The sequence below is a fragment of the Diplotaxodon limnothrissa genome, linkage group LG20, assembly GCF_057381915.1.
Source record: "Diplotaxodon limnothrissa isolate DT_005_m linkage group LG20, D_limnothrissa_male_GT1.1, whole genome shotgun sequence".
Lineage (NCBI taxonomy): Eukaryota > Metazoa > Chordata > Actinopteri > Cichliformes > Cichlidae > Diplotaxodon > Diplotaxodon limnothrissa.
Window position 1 is genome coordinate 8,575,952 of NC_140615.1, and position 20,912 is coordinate 8,596,863.

At 41.8% G+C, this 20,912-nt stretch overlaps 1 protein-coding gene across 1 annotated transcript; it reads right to left on the reverse strand.

The window, feature by feature from the left end:
• Window positions 1–1,028: 1,028 nt before the first annotated feature.
• LOC146610486 (pleckstrin homology domain-containing family G member 4B-like) lies at window positions 1,029–20,219 on the reverse strand. The gene is made up of 24 exons (XM_085344993.1): window positions 20,181–20,219; window positions 18,445–18,642; window positions 16,080–18,312; window positions 15,784–15,987; window positions 14,709–14,829; window positions 14,461–14,554; window positions 14,126–14,212; window positions 13,282–13,398; window positions 13,094–13,192; window positions 12,832–12,983; window positions 12,274–12,412; window positions 11,461–11,583; window positions 11,171–11,368; window positions 10,253–10,968; window positions 9,434–9,880; window positions 8,229–8,478; window positions 8,022–8,111; window positions 4,682–5,008; window positions 4,426–4,596; window positions 4,092–4,269; window positions 3,881–3,997; window positions 1,873–2,151; window positions 1,306–1,544; window positions 1,029–1,087 (listed from the first exon to the last, which is right to left on the reverse strand). Exons 1-24 carry the CDS (start codon window positions 20,217–20,219, stop codon window positions 1,049–1,051), a joined length of 6,657 nt encoding a protein of 2,218 aa, XP_085201119.1. The 3' UTR covers window positions 1,029–1,048.
• Window positions 20,220–20,912: the final 693 nt, after the last annotated feature.

Here is a 20,912-nt window from a genome sequence, read left to right on the forward strand (position 1 = left end):
AGCTGCTACCTTTCAAGACAGCCATAAATAAAACATTATCTCTATGATCCCTGTTAATCAACAATTGTACAAGCTGTACAGGATAGAAGATCATACAAATCATATTTTAAAAAGTATGCAGTCATAGAATGCCTCCTTGCTATCTGGTCACCCCAAGGGGCTCTTTTATAACACAGCCTCCAGACATCAGCAGAAAAGACAAATCACACTTTAAAATATATATTAGTTATATTTCATGACATGAGAATGTTTTTCTGGAATTTTTGGTGACCTAATGTGAGGCAGCAGGTATAATTATTCCTATTCAACTGCATATTTTTGCTATGGTTTTAATCCACCACAGCTGTAACAGCAGATACCTGGTTCTTTATAAAGGTAAAACCTGCATTGGGGGGCATTAGGACGACTCTGATGGGCAAAAAGACTAGGCACACCTCGTATCACATATCTGATTGTGTTTATTAAAAAACTCCCACTGATGGCGCTACGTTTCACACTTCATGATGAATGTGTGACATCAGCATCACAGCCTTATCTTCTTCATATGATATGAGGTATGACACATGCAAAAGCAAACCCCAAACGCCTCTAAAATGACAAAGTCTGGTTGTACATAATATTTTTCATTCTGATAGTTCATCCATCTCTGCTGGGTGACCGCAGCAGGACTGACCAGCCTGAGTTGAAGTCCAATCTGTAAAAATATTAAAAGCACATATTATTCTGAATGCTGTGCCACTGATATAACCACATCTGTCACTATTTCTTTAAGAAGTGTCCTTAGGCTTCAAAGACTATTAAATGACCAACATAAGGTTAGCTGCTGTTATTCAAATTTAAAGGTTTAACAACAGAAAGTTTTATGGTGTATGTCTTTCAAGCTAGGGCTTGGTTTCGTAATTTTTTAAGGAATTTTAAATGCTGTCCCCCCCGTGTATATGCACTACCACATACACATGAATAGTATCCTTTTTTAATATAAAAAAAACACAGAAAAATGACATAAATGTAGAATTTAACCTGCCTTTCTTCTGCTGGGGATTCAATATTAAACTTCTGTTGATTTTCCAATTATAAGTGCATCACCCTGCAAAACAAGAAACCACTCAAATATATTAGCATGTAATAAAAAAGTCAAAACATAACTGCATAACTTAAGTTCTTAATGACACTGAATCGTCATGTTGGAAAACTGCTGCATCAGACCTGCTAATGAACTGAGCTACAAAAACAACCTGAGAAACGCTGAGACCATAATTTTCAGCTCATTTACTAATTCAACAGGTTGCCTTGTTACACCTTCACCTGCACTTGAGAATTAGCCAGATGAGGAGGTTTGGGAGCTACACCTGGCTTCTTTCTGGTAGCTGTCGGTGAGCTGCTTCGCCTCAGGCTGGGTGTCCGACAGGTCTGTGGGTGGGTCTGTGAATTCTGAGATACACAGGAGGAGTCGTCCACTATTTCGCCACTGATGGCAGACAGACAGCTGTGCTCCGAGCTGCTGAAGAGATTCGTGCACTCCTCAGAAGACTCGGTGCTGTCCACTACACGGAAAGAAAACAGGTTTTTTGACATCAAACTGATATAAGTTAACATTTCATAGTGATGTTCAAGAAAAAAATAGAAACCTAGTAAAGATCGCACTGCAGTTTTTCACACTGCTGTGCCACTAGATTGGGCCAAACTAAAAGATAAACTTAAACCCTCCAGTGGATTTAAATATAACTACTGCTCTATGTTAGGATAATCACCATATGATTAGTTCTGATTTATCATTTAGTCATTTACTGTTTGAATACTAGTAAGTTAAAAAGTCAGCAGCAAACAAACACGTCTCTCTATAGGGAACAAAAAACCTTAAAATAAACTCACTCAGTGGATGGCGATCATTGCACTGCTCATAGTTAAGGTGATGTTGATGTAGGTGATGATTGTTGAGTTCATTGTCAGTCACAGCGTCAGGGGAGGAGCAGACAGCTGGATTGGCATCCACGCCCTGCGACAGGTTCCCGGGATGTCCGGCAGGGGGCAGTGAGCCACGGCCGGATGAGGAAGACGATTGGCTGAGGGTGGTGGAGGTGGTGCTGCCAGAGCCAATGGAGTGAGGTCGGGGATAGTCTAAACCCCTGTGTGAACAACACGCCACAGGGACTGACGACATACATAGATATTAATGAGACAATAATGGGCTTGATTAGTGAGCAATGAGGACTGTTGAAGTACATGCACATGAAAAAGTATTCTCTCCGTAGCTGGATTAGTGGGCTTTACCAAATGTCAGGGCAATCAATAAAATCAGTGCTATAAAAATTTGTTTATAATAATAATGGATTGCATTTATATACCGCTTTTCGAGACCCTCAAAGCGCTTTATAACACGTTTAGTACAACAAAGACCAAACTGATGCACAGCCCCCCATTCCCCAAAATTATCTGTGATGTGATAGAACAAGAAGAATGAAATGATATGCAATTGATTAAAAACAATTCATTAAAGAATTTTATAAAAATACAAAAAAGTAGTTTTTGAGAGTATTTCAGCGCTTCCTCAATTATAATAGCTTTTGTTTGATGTGCTCTTTGTAAGTGATACATGCACAGTGGAGGAAATAATCATTTGATCCACTACAAACCAGCCAGATTTGTGGTTCCCACAGATTACAATCAGTGTATTCATCAGTTAATTACAGATACTCCTGATCTCAAATTGTTATGTGTATAAAGCTCTCCCACCATGGGCGAGACCAAAGAGCTGGCAAAGGACATCAGGGACAAGATTGCAGGCCTGCTGGCTGGAATGGACTACAAGACAATCAACAAGAATCTTAGTGAGAAGATGACAACTGCTGGTGTGACTGTTTGGAAATGGAAGAAATACAAATGACAATCAGTTGCGCTTAGTCTGCAGCTCCATGCAGGATCTTGCTTCATTAGGTGGGAGTGATAATGAGAAAGGTGGTGGATTAGTCCAAACTACAATGGAGGATCTGAAGGCAGTTGGGCAGAACAAGCCCATTTTATGTAAATGACTCAATGGGCGTAAAATCTTTGACACACCCCATACCATACCCATACTGTCGGGCTAAAGAAGCATGTTAAGGTCGTGGAGTGGCCTAGCCAGTCACAGACCTCAGCCATATACAAAATCTGTTGACAGCCAAGAAAGATAAAGGATTAAGAGTTTCTGTAAAGAGGATTGGGCCAAAATCCTGATATGTGTGCAAACTTGGTGACCAACTACCATCTTACTGCTGTGGTTGCCAACAAAGGTTTCTCCAGCAAGTGCTAAAGCTTTGCTTGGGGATCAAATACTTATTTTATTCAATGACATGACATGAGACTGTTCACTTACAAATTCTTACAAATTCAGCAAGGGATCAATTAATTATTTCCCCCACTGTAAGTTAAAGTTTTTCAAATAACACGTAAAGTGCCTTTATTGTCACATTTAACTTAAATATGTTTCAGGACACAGCCCTTGATCAGATTTCCTGTATCCAGGGGATCTTTACTAGTGTAAAGATTCCAATTGGAATGTTACACTTTGGTGGTGTTACACCAATTGCAAGCATATCAGCTGTGGAAAAGGAATGATGTTTTTTGTTTTTTTTGCAATGGATTATAGTGATTTTCAACTCAATTAATTCCTAACCATCCCCAGAGCCATGACACAATAATAATTACAACCTAATGTCAACCTCAAGCCTTTTGGGAGGGTTAAATGGATGAATTAAATGTTAAACTTTTAATTAACTGAAAAAACTAAAACTATAGTACAAAGGGTGGAAATAACACCAAGACTGCAAGAGAACTCTGAATTGTTATGTTATATCTGATGAAGTGGAATTTAGTTTAAAATGTTGTATGTGCAGCTCCTTACTTCTGTCGGTAACAACACAGCTGACAGCTCGGTCACAAATTGCAGCATCACTGGGTTGAATATCCATGAATGGCTTGCGGTCCATTCCCATGAATACCCTCTCCTGCATGCGCATTTCTGGAACAAAACGTAGATTCACAATATGTTTTTAAACCTGTGAAGCACCGTGCACTGGGTCAAATGCTAAATAAAGACAGTATGTTGTCACAACCTCTACTATGAGCAGCCTGATCCCAGAGTATCCTCTCCAGGTCTGTGGTCCAGGCTTTCTTCACCTCCACGCTTGAGGCTCTCAGAGTGTAGGTGTCCTCACTTTTTCTCCTCCGGAACCAGATCTCAAAACACAGAGCGCTCATAGCAGAGTTATGAGTCATCCCAATGTCATTTGTCTGAAGAAGAAAATAGAAAGAGATGTAGAAATTTCTCATCCTGGAGGATTCAAGCAGCATTGACATGTAATTCCTTGTAAATTGTGTTTTAAGGTTCAAAAAGGGTTGACTGTTTAGGTTCTGACAACCCTTTGATGAGCAAGGACATGTGCAGACCTTGAATGACTGCTTGTAGATGTACACGTCGTTTCCGATGTCCGTCTTCTTGGTCTTGCTGAAGAGAATCAGATCTTCAAAGAGGAAGACGCGGCGGACACATTTCTTCTTCCTGAAGAAAACCGTGAACTCATCCTGGCGAATCAGCTGGCCTTGTTCTTTCAAATTCACCTGACAGAAAAAAGGGGACGCAACTGTCACTGTCATGCAACAACTGTAATTTAAGTTGACCCGGCCTCCCGTTTTAAAATCTTACATCACAATCCTGAATGGCATCCATGGTGAGTAAATCGTTGCCATGACGCATCTGAAATCGAATCAGAGCTGCGGCAGCCTGGATCTCGGCCCTCTCCCGCTCCCTCTCACTGCTCGTCAGGTCAGGCACATACACAGCTGGGCCGGACACGCTTTGCGCGCATATATTAGAAGTGCACAGTGCATCCTGGATTATATCTTTTGGCCTGTATGAGCCAGCCAAAGCTAACATGTCCTGGAGCAGAAGGCTGTACTTGCTAATTCTCTGGATAGGGCGCAGAAGGTAGGATGAAAGGTCCATCATGTCTCCCAGCTCCTGCTGCTTCTTCTGTGAAGGAACAAAAAAGGTAGAGCGTAAGTCTAAAAAGTAAAAGCATGGCACAAACACTCCTACTGTAGCTGTTGGACAATGGTGGGAGCTGTTCTTATATACCTTGGAAGGGTGCATTATTAAACATACTGCTACCCCTACGCTTCCTAGAAAATGCACTTATGGTACAAGTTTGAACATCCTAGGTGCCTAGGTTCCTTCTTGAGTTACCGCAAACACCAGATTTTCAGAAAACTCTGAAACTTTCAAAAGCCCCGATCGTGAGATCGAGGTCACACAGATTAGAATTTGTTTTTACCAGGTGCATCTATCGTATCTAGGGATGGGTACCGGTGTCCGGTGCCATGATGGCACCGGTTCTGACATAAACGGTAGTAACCAGACGGAAAAGCAGCGCACATTTCGGTGCTTTATTTCGGTGCTTTTTTTTCCTGAGCTGTGATACACTTCTAGCCAATCATTTTACGTTTCCGAGGATAGTAGGCGGGGCCAGGTACGTACGTTCTGTTAGAGCAGAGCTACAGATTAAAAATGCCCAAGGCAAAGCGGTCAAAAGTCTGGCTGTACTTCACAGCAAAATATGCAAACTCAGCAGCCTGCAACAAGTGCTTTAAGCTGATACTGTCAAAGGAGGTAACACCAAGAATCCGATTAAACAGCTGGCGACGCATAGCGTTTTTTTTTTTAAAAGCCGAGAAATGCGCGGTATTTGATAGCTTGCTGCGAGACCTCACACCGTGCACGTCGGGTGGGTTGCCAGTTATCGGACCCGGAGCAACATCCCCCAAAAACCCGAAGAATAGAGTCCTGGCCCCTAGCCCTGCCAGTGTAGCAGAAATGATGAGGATGATGATGCAGCAGCAGCCGTTCTTCTCTGCGTGAGTAGCTTAATGTTGTTCGTGTGTAATTTACGTTGAGTAGGCTAACCACGTTATTACATTAATGCATGTAAGGTGAACTAGCAAACATCATCATAGCTACATGCGGCTGTCTTCTTGTTTGATGGCAGATACTCCCTTCACCCTGCCAAAAAGGCTAAAATGACCAAAGAAAAAGTGGAAAACAGTTAAACATGAGAGGTTTTTGGACAAAGTTTGTGTTTTTTCTAGAGATGGCACGATACCACTTTTTTATGTCCGATACCGATACCGATATCATAAATTTGGATATCTGCCGATACCGATATGAATCCGATATAGTGTTTTTTAATCAACAAAACTGTTTTTTAAATATCTTGCTGCATTTTGTATAAGTTCATACTCAAGTTTAAAACAACAACTACACTAAAGCTATTCTGTTATACCTGTATGCAAAAAAAAATATTTCATAGTTCAGCAATACTGATCAATCTAATAAACTTAAACCTACACCATCCTCCCTATTCTGGTATTTTAAAGAGTACTTAGCATAAATATTAAGCAACCTAACTAATAGGGTTCCAACTCCCAGCAACAACAAAAATAAATAAATAAAAAATAGGGAACCACCCCTCACGCTCCACCTCATGATGCTTAATCAACGTAATCAACCTTAATTTGATGCAGTGTGAAAAAAAATGCACAGAAATCAATTATTTTTCAGGAAATATTAAATAGATTCAACATCTTTCTTCAACAAAATTGCAGACTGCACAGATGGTACCTTCCCAAAGGAAAAAGTACTATAGCTTACTAGGGTATATTAGACTTAATAGTTACTATATACAGTAATGGACTTCTATTCATTTTGCATCAAATTAAAACTTTGGGTGTCAGATAATTATTTATTAAAAGCTAGACATTTTAAATGAGAATAAGAAAGAAAAGTGTGTCTTTGTGCCCCTTTTCCCTGTTAATGCCCTATCGGCCCCCCTGGCTAAACTTTGCTAGATCCGCCCCTGCACAGTTACCAGCTGTCAGCTACGTAGAAAAAGATCCTCGAGTAGAAAGTAATATTAAATAAATTCTAACAACAGCTTATCAAGCTTAAACGTGCTGCTGTTGTTCAGCCGCTGGTTTCCTCTTTCTGGTGCAAAGTGTGCCAAAAACAAACAAGAGAGACGACTTGCGACAGAAAAGCCGATCAGCTGATCGTTAAGCAGTTTCATGATTGAAGTAGCAGCAAGAAGAGGCAGTCGTTTGTTAAGCTTAACGCAGGAATGCTTTACAAACATTCAGAGATGGACTTACACACTTGCTTTACTTCTCTCGGGATAACTTTGTCGGAGATGAAATGCCGGGTTGCTAGCGAAGCTCCACATGCTATCCAGACCACTGACAGGTCGGCATGCCACAGCCGCTCTATCACGTGATGCATACTGCTCCGACGTGCTAACGTTCTGAGGTGAGTTACGGCGTGTTGCAAGTTTTGTGAGGTGCTTTCGTGATATTTAATGGATCGGATTACATTTTTTTTTTCTCCGATATCCGATCCAGTAATTTAGGTCAGTATCGGACCGATACCGATACGTAATATCGGATCGGTCCATCTCTAGTTTTTTCCATTGATTAAGCACTGCTTCCAGCCAAGAGTGATACCATATATGCCACATAGCTGCAGAAAAGGCACACATTGTTATCTTTTTACAAAAAAAACCAGCTGAACATGAGAGGTTTTTGGACAAAGTTTGTGTTCTCCATTCTTTAAGCACCGGTTCGAGCACCGTTTAAGCACCGGCACCGTTTCAAAAGTACCGATTTGGCACCGGTATCGGATAAAACCTAAACGATACCCATCCCTAATCGTATCGATTTGAAAATCCTACAGTGCCTCATTCTTGATTTATCATGTTCACATAGTTGGGTCTCCACACCTCCCTTCCACCTGCCAGTAACGGGGTAAGTGGGTAACAACAATAGCCCATCAGCCCCTTCAGCTGAGGGGTAAAACGTTGTCTGTGGAATACTTTTAATCACTCAGCTCTTTTAGAGTTGTAAGTTAGAGTTATAATAAATACAGTAAATCTCCTTTACATCATTAAGTTAGAAAACTGCTTTAAAAGTTTTTCATTGATAGGAAGACGTAAATTAACCTTGAAGATGTCATGGGGACGGTGCAGGATCAGGGCATCTGATTGAGGTTTGTTCTTGCTGTACAAAGCATATAGACCAAAACTCTCACTCTGTGGAAAAATACAGTTTAATGTAAAGTGAAAATTTTTTCTGAGAAGAAGTAAAAACATTATGTAGAATAAATATTGTATGAAAAAGTATAACGCAGTCACAGAGTTGTTACTCACGTGTCTGAGAAAGCAGCGGGCCATCATCGCAGGCTCCCTTGGACAGGCCTCCAGCTCTGGCAGGAAATAGTGGCTGTGGAAATCATAAAGCTTCTCCAGGTTGCCAAAGATGACCCCTCGCTTGCCCCTGAGGTCCTGGGGGATGTCTAGTCTGTCCATTAGGGGGAGGTAGTGGGTGAGGATGTAGCCTAAGGAGCGGACATACTCCCTCTCTGTGAACACCAACTCCTCCATGACACGCTGCAGCCTCCTGGTGACAGGAGGATATAATCATACAAAATATTCTAAACAAATGTTAACATGCTCAGGTAAAAAAAAAGTGCAGACATCTTCTGATAACTACAGTACTGTGTAAAAGTCTTTGACCGGCCCTTATTTTTTTTATATTTTCCTACAAATATAGGTAAAGGTGCAGCGGTTTATTGTAATGTGCAAACATAAATGGGAATACAGTATATAAGGCAAAATCTGTGTGTACAGTTCTGAGGTTGAAAGGTTGAAAGTGTTTTCTTTTTCGGATGTTGGCTGCCTTTTGTTTTATTCTCTGTCAAGATGACCTCACACTGCTTCAATAATGTTGAGTTATCATAATGAATGATTGTGTACCAGTGTGTTAGTTATTAAAAAAATACAACAAACTTCTTTGAAGAAAAATACAAAGAAATGAGAGGTGGTCCAAGACTTTTTCACAGTACTGTACATTCTCGTTGTTACGCTTATCATCAGCTATCTTTCCCATTTCAGATAGATACATTATTATTTTGCTTCCGTCACGTATATAGTAAGAAAAAAAAAGCCAGCATTTGTGAATTATGGAAACAACCCGCTGGGCACAGATAAATATTTACACCACGAACCTACATTTTTCCCCCAACTTCTTCTGCATTGGGTTAAATGTAAATTTATTGCAAACAAAGTTTCTCAGCACAGTATTTAAGATATTTGAAATTTCCAGTGAGGTAATAGCAGCACTGATAGTCTGTGCTCAGTAAGCCCGTTCCATCAATCCATGACACAAAGATGGAAAAAACAGAGGGAAAGTGAACAGACAGTACCTGTAGCTCTTCATTGCCAGCTTAGAGACAGAAAAGAGTGCATGAAAGACTCACATGAGCCACATAAGATGAGCCAAATTAAAGTTAATCATCAAATATTACTTATTCTCTATAGGCCATAATGATTTCACCCACACACAGAAGACTTACAGGGCGCGGCTGGCACTCCCATGTGGACTCTCTAAACAACAGGTCCCCTCATTCCTCCCAGTGGGCAGGCTGGAGTGTTTGCAGCATGAAGTCCCTTTACCCCCCACAGTCCCGTGGTCGCTCATGCAGGAGTCTTCTGAGCAGAAGCTCCCATGGCGGGAGATCTGAAACTTCTGAGCTTCTTGGAGGATTCGACAAGACGGCTGACCATGGTGGGAACAAGATGATGGGGTTCGAACTCGCTGCTCTGGAGGAGTAGATGATCCTGCTTTTGCCACTCGTGTGGTACATGAGTCCTGACTCGCTGACCTCACCCCAAAACCCCGTCCCCATGAAAACCATTGGCAGCCGACAGTGTGGGATTGAGACAGAGCGGCAGTGTCTCTCTCGCTCCTAGCTCTGCTTATTTGTCTCCTCTTCACCTCTCTTTCTGTTCTCCTTTCTGACCTGTATAAAAATGACACAGAGACACTGTTACTACTTCTGTAGCACAGCCATGCTACAGAAAACCAACTCAAAACTGCCTTTAAGGTTCTTAATCATCTTAAATGTTTATTCAGATCCATAAATCTTTATTTTTTATGCCAGCGGAGATCCAAAACACTTTTTGTATTTTTTGTTTAAATTTTGTATACCATGACATAATGCACAGGGCATCTACAATTACTATAATTGGATTATAATTATTATTACACAGAGAAATTCTCCCAAATATTACAAATATTATCTAACAGAAGAGTGTGAGACTTGCTTTGGAAATCAAAGTGAGTTAAATATTTAATAAGAGGGATGGATAGACAACCAAAGAAGTTATTTTACCTATGAGGAGATTGTGGAGCGACCTTTGACCCCTGGTAAATTCCAGCCTCACTGTAATCCTCAGGTTTAACGATGATGTTACAGCAGGCTACAGCTGTTGAATTAGCGCAGTTGTTGCCCAGGATCGGTCTTCTCTTTCCTAAATCCACCGCTCCTGACATGATGCTTTCCCACTGCGGATGCCGAGGCCCAGGGGTTGATTGTACCACCAAATTATGGCTGCCGGGAGAAGCTGTCTGAACATTAGTGCTCACCACGTCAACAAAATGACCTTCACACCAGCTGCTAGAATCTGGTTGCTGGTGATAAACCTCATCCACATTCTGCATCCTCTCCTGAAGCTGTTGCCGGGCTTCCTGACTTCTCAGCCAGGCAAAGTTCCAGACACGCATCCCCCGGGAGCCCTGCAGGAAGCTGGCCTGTGCCTTTACCTCCTGGAATTTCTCCGGGCTGAACTGTTGGAACCTGTCATGGAAAGCCTGGAGGATGGAGCTGTCGGTGCATGAGGGGGAAACACCGGTGGTGGTTGGATGTGAGCCTTGCTCTGTATGGATGTCAAACTGACAAAGGGATGCAATGTTTGGACTAGAGTCTTGGTTTTGGAGCAGAGTGTCTCTTTGTTTAACCTGTGAGGCGCTTTCAAGGTCCTGCACTGCATGGATTCTGGACTGACACTGGTCCAGGTAATCAATGCATTCACTGGACAGTGCTGTAGCCTGTTTATAAAAGAAATGTCTATTTAAATAAAAGTAAATGAAAAAGACTTCTTACTACTTTTTAAAAAACGAGTAGTTCTAACCTAGAAAGTCAGATGTTAAAAAATGCAAAGTACAGGATAAAAAGTATGAAAGTTTGGGGTTCCCAAACAGGCAAAACATGCAGTATGAGAGCAACAAGCGACAAGTATCAAATACAAACCTGCTCACAAAAATCGCACACGTTGACCATGATCTGCAGCTCTCTGCCACACGCCTCTGCTCGGCATAGGAAGTCCTCCAGGCCTGACTTGAAGGTACAGACAAAATCCCTGAACGCCTCAGTCTCTGGGTAGGAGATCCCTCTCTGCTGAAGCCGCTCGGCCTCTGACACCAAAGACATGGCGTGGTGCTGTCGGTCCTGCAGGGGGACAGAAAGAGAGACTCAGAGAGCTGCACAAACAAACACAAATACAGGGAGAGTGGCAATCACAAATAAAATCTTAGACTGACATTAGCTTCAATTAGGAAACCAGTGAAGATGTTGAGGATCTGCTCCATTCTGTCTCCAGAGTCCTCCACTGACTCTGCCTCCAACAAATGGTGCTCTCCCTCCTCATTAAACCACTGCTGAATCTACATAGGGGTGGAGACACAAAAGTTATGTATTTGGTAATGTAGCATATAAGAAAACTGAATATGTGCAGACTCCAGTGTGTGCATATGCATATGCATATTCAGCTGCAACTAAACTGAATGTGCTGCTTTTCATTTCTCAGTTAAAAGCAGCACTGAGTTAATTAAAATGTTTTAGTGTCTAGTTTTTTTTTGTTGTTCATTCGCATTATAACACAAAGAGAGCAGGAATAAAATATAAACTGTTTGCATATTACCTGTTTATATAAATATATATATATGTATATATAATATGTATGCATATATACATATATATATATATATACGCACTGAGGTGTGTATATATATATATATCAACTTAGAGCATAAATAAGTTACCATCAGTGCCTGATTTAAATTTGTAATGAAGTGATATTAAAAGCCACAAACTAGAGGAAATCTTGCACAAGCCCTCGTTTTTTCTTTTTAACACTATATTCTATATGATCAATTACAGCTAAATTATACTTTCAATTTATTTACACACAAAAATCCTGAAATTCTACACTTCAATACAGCCACCTAATTCCTTGCTGAATCAGTGGCCTTTTGTGATGTCAGGATCACAGGACCTACACCAACTTTAGTCTAAAAATACCTTTTCAAATAAGAAACCTTTAACCTTAGTAAACAGAACATCAGTCAACGTACCTGTGTGAAGTGCCCCTCCATCTCTCTGAGTTGGAGCAGGTACTCCAGGTGCTCCAGCGACACGTTGGACCGCTGCACGAGGACGTGAGCCTGCTCCTCAACGTGGTTGTACAGACCTGTCACTGAGTCCACTGCATCACTGTATTGAGGAAAACGTAACATCAAAGGCTTCACAAAGAAGTTGATAAAAGTAGTGAATGTCATTTTAAACATTTCAGTGTACTCCAGCACCCCCACTGAAGATGAGACCACACTTTTAATGTAACTTACCTGAAAAGATAAAGGCCAGCACCTACTCAAAGTGTAGGAAAACACTTACTTATAAATGAATCAGTGTGTCTGGCCTCATGTTCTTTCCTGTACCTGTTGTTTCATATTCAATAAACTACGGCAAATGTGATGTTAAGATGACACTTTGCTATTCTAACAATGTTTAATTGCCAGTTATAGAAAGATACTGACACTTGTTGTTTCACAGCAAAACCTGAATCAGACTGTAGGACAACAGCTGGGATTTTCTACACTTGCAAACATAGCATTAGGATGATTCGTGGTTACCTAAAGTCCTCACAGTGGGGGTATTTGAGGTCGCTCTGCTTCCTTAGCCTAGCCAGGATAGCTCCACCCTCTCTCTGCAGGCTGACCAATCGGCTGTCCTCCAGAACATCCCTCATCAGAGTCCTCTGGTCTATCATGCACTGCTGCACACCCTGTTACATAAAGACCAAACAAAGAAGTAGTTACTGAGGAGAAGGTAACCTCAATTTCCAAGGTCCAAATAACAAAATGAAAAACCAGTCAAAGGCAAGTGTTCAAGTACCTGTACAGTATCTGTCCTGCGGGGCTCCTCGAGCTTGCTGATGGCTCTCAGGAGCAGGCTGGAGGCCACATGCAGATCGTAGACAAATGGGAAGAGTTTCTGCAGAACAAAAGATGTGGCTAAGCAGTGAAAAGGCAGACAGGCATGGACAAATGGAAACAGTTAATATCATAATGTGACGGCCTCACCTGATGTAGCTCCTTCCAGTCAACGTTACCACGAGACAGTGTCCCATCCAGGTGTGAACTCAGCTGACTCACCTCCACCAGCTTCAGCAACGATTTAACTGATGTCACTATATCAGTCTGTCAAATTACCAGGAACATATTTAAGTCATTACTCAGTATTTAACCACAGGAGATTGTTCACTTATCACCTTTAGCAGACACATTGTAGATCTTTATGTAATCTGGTTTATTAAATCCTTCAAATTCTACATTTTTTGCTTTCATTTTAACTAATTAGTGCACGGACAAAACTGGAACTTTGGACCTCTCGGTGTGTTTGCTGGTATTTGATTTAGATGATTGTCCTTATAAGATCAACAGCAGATCGTTTTGATCTATTTAGTTTTGTAATTAGTTCATCTTATACACCGCTGAAAACAAAACATCTGATAAAGAAAACTTATCTTTGATTAAAGACCTGTTCTTTCCTTCAACAGCTGATAGTCATGCAATATGACATATTTTACTCTCTTAACAAAATATTTAGCTGTTGCTAGTTGCAAACACATATAGGAGATTAGATTTCATTCACAAAAGAAAGAAATTGTCTTCTGGGGAACAGGACTGTAAATGCAAAGAGTCTCAAGATGTAAGATATTTGCATGGCTAGACACACATGCTTTTGCACTCTTAGAAATAATGCATAATATATACATATATGGCATGTAATACATACACACAGATGTTCAGTGAGCTGGATTAGCGTTTGTGCTGAGCTGATTCTGCCCCCTGGGCCTAATGTTTAACTCCCCTGCTTTACGAGGGCTTTCTTTTAAAAATGGATGTAAAGAGTGAAAAAGCTGACCTGTATCCCTGGACACCTTTCTGGTCTGAAGTTGTTCTCTTTGTCCACCAGCATAACCAAACTGCTCACTGCTTGAGGGCGCTGCTCCTGCAAGGATTTAACACTCCACTGAGCTAATCATGACAAATAAATCAACAGATGTATACTGAAAACTAATGTCATCTCTTGCTCTCTTGCAAACAAGCAGGGTGCTGATGCATTTTAGGACTTGATCTTTCACCCAGTATTTATGATCTGCAAACAGGAGCACTCAGCCAGAGATTAACACATAAAACATCAATTACCTGTGATCAGCTGTAGCAAGCTGTAATAAGGAAAGTTTGTTTGCTTCATACCTGAAGAGTCATCAAAGCTTTATAGAGGTGCGGCTGAGGATTAGTTTTCCTCGCATCGAACACTAGTGTCATCCCACTGTCTCTGATTTCTGTCCTACAAAAACAAACATTCCAACTAGCACACAGTATTTCCACAAATAAAACAGAGACAACCACATAAATGAGAAAACTCCTGCTTTCCAGCAGGTCTGTGAATGCAGAGAGGGTCTATTTTAAGTGTTTGGTTGAATGATTTATTCATTTCTTACCTGGTAATAGAGTGGAAGTAGAGCAGCATCTGGAAGATCTCCTGGCTTGTTACAGCTGTTCGCCATCCCGGGTGGTCACCATACAGTTCAACTACTGCCCTGCCCGTCCTGTCTCTGCCGCCTGGAGGGGTAAGAGAAAGGAGAGATGAGGATAAAAATAAAAATAAAATATGTTGCATACGCAGGAGGGTTTTCACAAACGAGCTGATATATTTTCAAAAGTTTAAAAGTGAGAAAAACTTTGCAAAATAATACTGCAGCTGACAAAATAGTGAGGACCAAAGTCTAGAATAATAATAATCAAAAAAGAAAGAAGCAAACAGATGGTTCAATGTTTTCTAGGTACAATGCATAGTAGTGAAGGCTTCTATTAGGAGTAATAGGTTACGCAGCAGTGTTCATATTTAAGATTTCATCATTGCATAATGACCTCTAACTACAGGTCAGTAGAGTCGCCTGCTTCACATTTACATGAGTCCAACAACACATTGCAGCAACCAAAGACAAACAAACTAGACCCGAGCAAGGTCATTCACATTTTCCTGTAGAATTCACTTGGTTGAATTCTGAAACCACACTGTTAGATGCCTCCAAGTTAAACACAACACTTTATAAGTGAATTTCACAGCAAATGTTGCAAAGCAAATGTTTTCTATGAGCGCAAAAACAATAAAATATTTATTTTCATAAATAAATAAAATCACAGATACAGACTCTCACACTGAAATAATGTCATATATTAGATAGCAGATGAGATTTTTATATTGATGCTTTTACACTGCAGCTCTGAACCTTTCTAGACTTTATCCAACAGAGGTGCAGTCAGGTCATTAAGCAGTCTGATGTGTAACTGCACCCAACAGTCTAGTAAAGCCACAGCTAGCTACTGGACTTCTGGTGTGCCGCATACTGCATGCTGTACTCAGAGAGCATACTTGCATAAGGCCAGTGGAGTATTTTTTACAGTGGTATTTGTGAGAAAGAGCAACAATGTTCCAAGATGATTCTTCAATCAGTGCACATGGATATTAATGGATAGCTTTTTATTTTATTTATTGTATATCAAATTGATTACCTGTAAGTGATGCTACTCCCAGATAGAGGGGGTGGGCTCCGGGGTCTGGAGATCCTAGAGGTAAGTGGTCAGGTCTAGGACGAACAGAGGGAGGCCGGGAGGTCTTCTGTGTCCCTGCCACTAGAGGTGTATCTGTCTGTGATGGTTTCTGTGTTTGCTGGCTGTTTCTACTAGTTATGGAAGCGCTGCCAGGCTGATCACCATCTGAACAAAGTTTGAAAACAAAATAAAATGAACCTAACAACACCAAAATGACCGCAAAGACAACTACAGAGAAGAATGACTTAAGTATGTACCTAGAACAGCCATGTTCCTCCTGTTGATCTTTGGTGAAACTAATCTGAAGGCGGTGCTGTTTTTACATTTAACCACATGCAGCTGGGGAATCTCTGCACAGGAGTTGCTATTTTCTTTCCTCCTGACATTTTTACCATCGACGATAACCAGTTCACACTTCTCTGAGGTGTCCACAACAGCAGTGGAGAGGGATGAACACCTTTTATTCGATGTGCATACTTGTGTGTTTTGTGATGCTGTGAAAGGGCTCCCCGCAGAACTTGTTCTGTTTGGCAGCTGCTCGCAGGGTTTGAGGGTCACGTGCTTCCCAGAAATTTCATTCGAACTAAATAGTAATCCGTGGTGTTTGGTGGAGACACGTGACTGTCCATTTGAGCTCGACTGAGCTTTAGCGTTAGTCATCTGTGTTTCTACTGTTGAATTTGTTCCATTCACATTGTGTGTACTGCCATAGGCAGAGTTTACATCCAGTGGTTCCCTAAATGGCACTGTGGTCCTATCATATGTCTGCTCTGGTAGCTCACCAAAGTGACAAGCATTTATTCCCCTGTAATCCATACAGGGGGTGATGTTTATATCTCCTGGTTTCCAATACGGAGCTGTGTCATATTCTCCCGACTCCTTACAAACAGCTTGAGGACGGTGGTTTTGCATCCCAGAGTCACCATACATTCTTTGAAAATTAAAACACAGATCCCTTGTTTCATTCTCAAGTGGCCCCTGTCTGTTTTTACACAGTGAGAAATCACCATCCTCCTCCACCACAGCTAATGCAGCTCCTTTCTCTTTCTCCTTTCCAAATGTGACGGGATTTTGCAGCGCAGCCTGGTAGGAGTCCCTGTATCGACACCTCAGCTCCTGAGCCCTGGAAACCTTTCCGCCCTGTTTTCTTCTCATGCATGGAGTACAGGGTTTCTCTGAGAAATGCACAGTCCGGATACACTCAGAGGGATCAGTGAAGTCAGAGTGAGGGTGGTGAGGCTGGGAAGGACTGAAAGTGGATGGAGGTCCTTTTTCTGCAGACTCATTGGGTCTAAGATGACTTTGCGTTTGAGGTTTTGCAGGTAGCTGCACTGGTGCTTGCCACTGTGTGGGAGGTGGCATCCGTGTTGCCGTCTGCCCTTGTGTTTGCCTGTGTGAATCCTGTGGCTGGATTTGTGCAGGTCTCTGCAGATATCTCTGCATTTGTCCCTGAATTTGTGCATGTGGTTGGATTTGTGCCTCTGATTTTTGTTTTTCTTCTTTAATTGACTGAGCTCTACCGAAAAGCATAGTGGCTTGAAGGATATCAATATATTCCCCTTCTGCACCAACAATGGGTGCTGGCTCACCTCTACTGGTATCTTGAAGGTTTCTATCTTTACCTTTATCTTGCGCTGTGATTTCAGCACCCTTATCTTGACCTTTGCATACAATTAGATCAGTATTCGTAGGGGTCCACGTATCTGAAACAGTGCTTGGTCTTGTGCTTGTACCTTTCCCAGTAAAGCGGCTATCCCACGTGTTAGGGGACACCCAACCTAAAGGCTTAGGCTCTGATTCAGTCTCTGTAACTCTGATCAGCCTTGACGAAGAAGCAGCACTAACATCAACCAAGCAAAGCGACACAGCAATACCGTGCTTTGCTGGACATATTCTGGTCTCCACGGAGAAGGGAGAGGGATGTGAAGAAGATGTTAAAACTGAATTTTGAATGGTTAGAGGAAGCAGTTTGAGTGCAGATTCCTTTGAAGGAATAAGTGGTAAAGATTGATTAGATGAAGAATTAGGAAGAGGTGAAAGGAGAGGAAGCGGAGATGGCAAAGCAGGATATGAGCGAGGAGCAGAGGCCATACTACTCCTAGCACTGTGTGGCCTGTCGGCAAATTCAGGCACGGCCACCCGTTCCCATGGTAACCTCACCACGCCCTGCTCTGTGGCAAGCAGGCATCGGCTGAGAGGCGTTCCCTGGCGGCCGTTGTTGAGCTCATCTAACCAGTCGAGGCTGAATATGCAAGGATAGGAAGTTTCAGGAATTGGGGTTTCCTCTACTAATTCCTCCAATAAGTCCTCGTCTTCCAGGAGGCTGCAAACCACGATGCGAGCTGATTGGTCACAGAATGGTGCCACCTGGAGATAAAAATCACCCGGCTGAAGTAGCACTGGGTCGATGGGAGCAAGATGGACGACAACTTGGTCACATAAGCACAGAGGCCAGCCCTCATAGACGAAAAGAACACCAGAGTATGGAGCCTAAAGGGGACAGGACATGGGCAACAGAAAGAAGTGTACTCAGTATTCTGCTCTATATTAACAAAAGTGCTGAATGTACATAAAAGTCTCTTTAGCTTAGCATCCCACTGGGGTTTACAAACAATGACTTACACATGCAGCCTGCTGCACGGTGTCTAAGATGTGCTTGGCTGGGACCAGAAAGTCCAGCAAGCACCGAAGGGCGTCTCCCTGATAATGATTGTCGATGACTTGGAAGAGCTGGCTGAGAAGCGTGGGGGCGGTGGCCTCAAAGGGCGGGAACAGCACAGACAGAAGGTTTTGGATGGATCCCTCGAGAGAATCAAAGTTCTGGAAACATAAGAGAGAGCAGAAAGCTACAGATGTTACTTAGCAACAAGTTTTTGAAACTTCATACCACTGATTTCCCGAATTACATCATGATGTCAGTGACAAAAAAAATAATCAAACACCTCCATCATTTTTACATATATTCATTCAGCTGCTTAGAAGTTGAACCTTAGTGCAGGCAATCAATATTTCATTCTCAATTTAAAAATAAAATTTTAAACTTTTTTGATTTTTATCATCTGAAATCATATTTAGACTAAATCTGTGCTAGCCAGTATTTCTAACCTTTGAGATGCTGGGATTCTTGCTTGATAACTGATTAATAAAATATTCTGACAGTCAACTGATCAATTTATCAGGTATCGAAACTGTGACTTCACGTTAACCGCATAAAATATTTACTTAGTGCAGTGCAAAGTAATACTAAACAGCAGTAAAGCAGGAGTCAGCTGCTTCCATCTGCCTGTTGTCCACAGTAAATTACAGAGGCCTTGTCCTCATGCTCACAGAACAGCTTCACAAACACACAAACACCTCAGGCTCATCAATGAATATCGAGGCAGCCGGCCTGACAACAAACATCCAAGCAAACATAGTGTGTGATGCCTGGTCCCGAGCTTCACAGGCCTCCTGGTTTATAGTTTCACATTCCCTTTGACCTGAACTCATGGCCCACTACCCACTTTTAGGCCCTTCTTTATTTAGACCAGCAAAGGCCACAGCACCAGACCTCTGGGGTTCACATACAGTATATACACGTACATGGGGGCTATATGGCTTAGAAGAAAAGTGATGTGTGAATCTCCATGCAGAAGTTGGATCTTATTACAGCTGGATATAGTGAGCATAGTTGTTTTGCCAGAAAGAAAAAAGCACATTTTCATACATGCCAAACCAGAATGTAAAAGTCACTGTCCACTGCATATTTTCATTAAGATTATTTACCACTCAGCTCAAAGATTCAAAGCTGGAGTGACAGACATGGATAAGCAGAGATGGAGACATAGACGTGTTTTGGTGTGATGAATTAGCGCCTCTGACACTGATACTTGCTCGCTGTCTCGTGTTCAAACCAATTCAGTTCAGTTGTATTTTTATATAGTGCCAAATCACAACAACAGTGGCCTCAAGGCCCTTTAAGTTGTAAAGTAAAGACCCTACAATAATACAGAAAATCCCCCCAAAATTAGATGACCTACCATGAGGAAGCACTTAACAACAGTGGGAAGGAAAATCTCCCTTTTAACAGGAAGAAACCTCCACCAGAATGAGGCTCGGGGATTGGCCACCATGTAAATGAGAACAGGCAAGAGATATCATGTGTTCTGTATCTTTTTCTTGCCACTTCTATGAAGGGCTGTGCGGCACTTTTGGTCTTCATTAAGCAGTTTAACGCATTCATATTTGCATTTTCTCAAAAGTGACTTTTTCAGTTCTATGCATAACGTGCCTAAAGGTTTCATCTTATTTTATTTTTTTGCTGCTGCCTGTTCTCATTTACCATGTGGCCATCTACCCTCTTCATCTCATCCCCTTACATTATCATCCAAGGAACGCTGGAATCTCCACCAGTCCATAGCGCCTACAGCTTCAGAAACAACACTGTGACTCAGAGCTGTTTAGTCAGCTTTGACACATCCTGCTGGGATACAACACAACAATGGCTACTGGGGTAAAAAGAAAGAAAAGGATAAGGGGGGTGTTTAAAAAAAGTGGTGGTGGGTGCTAAATGAGAGAAAGATATGGATGGGTACAGACTGAAGCGCTTTATGAAGTGTAAGCAAATTCAGCTCATACATTTTAAATGAAGGGTTTTCCTGTCTTAATCACCAAGAAAAGCACACCAGCTTCATCAACTCTTAAATGATGCCAGTGAAAGGGTATGCTGGTGTGGAGGTCTACATACAAGCCTCTGATTCAAGCTGTGCCTGCACTGCTGGTGATGAGTAAGCTGTGAGAAGCAGGACAAATCACCAGTTACTGCATGTGCACCAACAAAGATGCCTATTTAAGCAATTTTTAAAATGCGTGTTTTTTAACTTATGTGTTTACTGGTTAGCCTGCCACCAGTATGCGGCGTATTAGCGGACTGCGCAGGCATGTCTCTCTGCCTAGGCAGATTCACATGGCTCTATATAAACACCCGGATCTTTCTCACTCAGCCACTGAAATAAATAACGAGGTTCACATTACTGTGGATAAGATGTCCCAGTGCTGGAGCTGAGGACAGTTTGAATATTTATGTCCAGTATCATTATGAAGCAGAAATA

What these genes read in the sequence shown, in the direction of transcription:
- LOC146610486 (XM_085344993.1), bottom strand. Translation starts at nt 20,219, where the DNA reads ATGGACTGGTGGAGATTCCAGCGTTCCTTGGATGATAAT. An exon ending in GTTTCCTAATTGAAGCTAAT is followed by an intron (nt 11,369 to 11,460) that starts GTCAGTCTAAGA and finishes GTCCCCCTGCAG; the next exon opens with GACCGACAGCACCACGCCAT. An exon ending in CTGTGTTGTTACCGACAGAA is followed by an intron (nt 2,152 to 3,880) that starts GTAAGGAGCTGC and finishes GTATGTCGTCAG; the next exon opens with TCCCTGTGGCGTGTTGTTCA.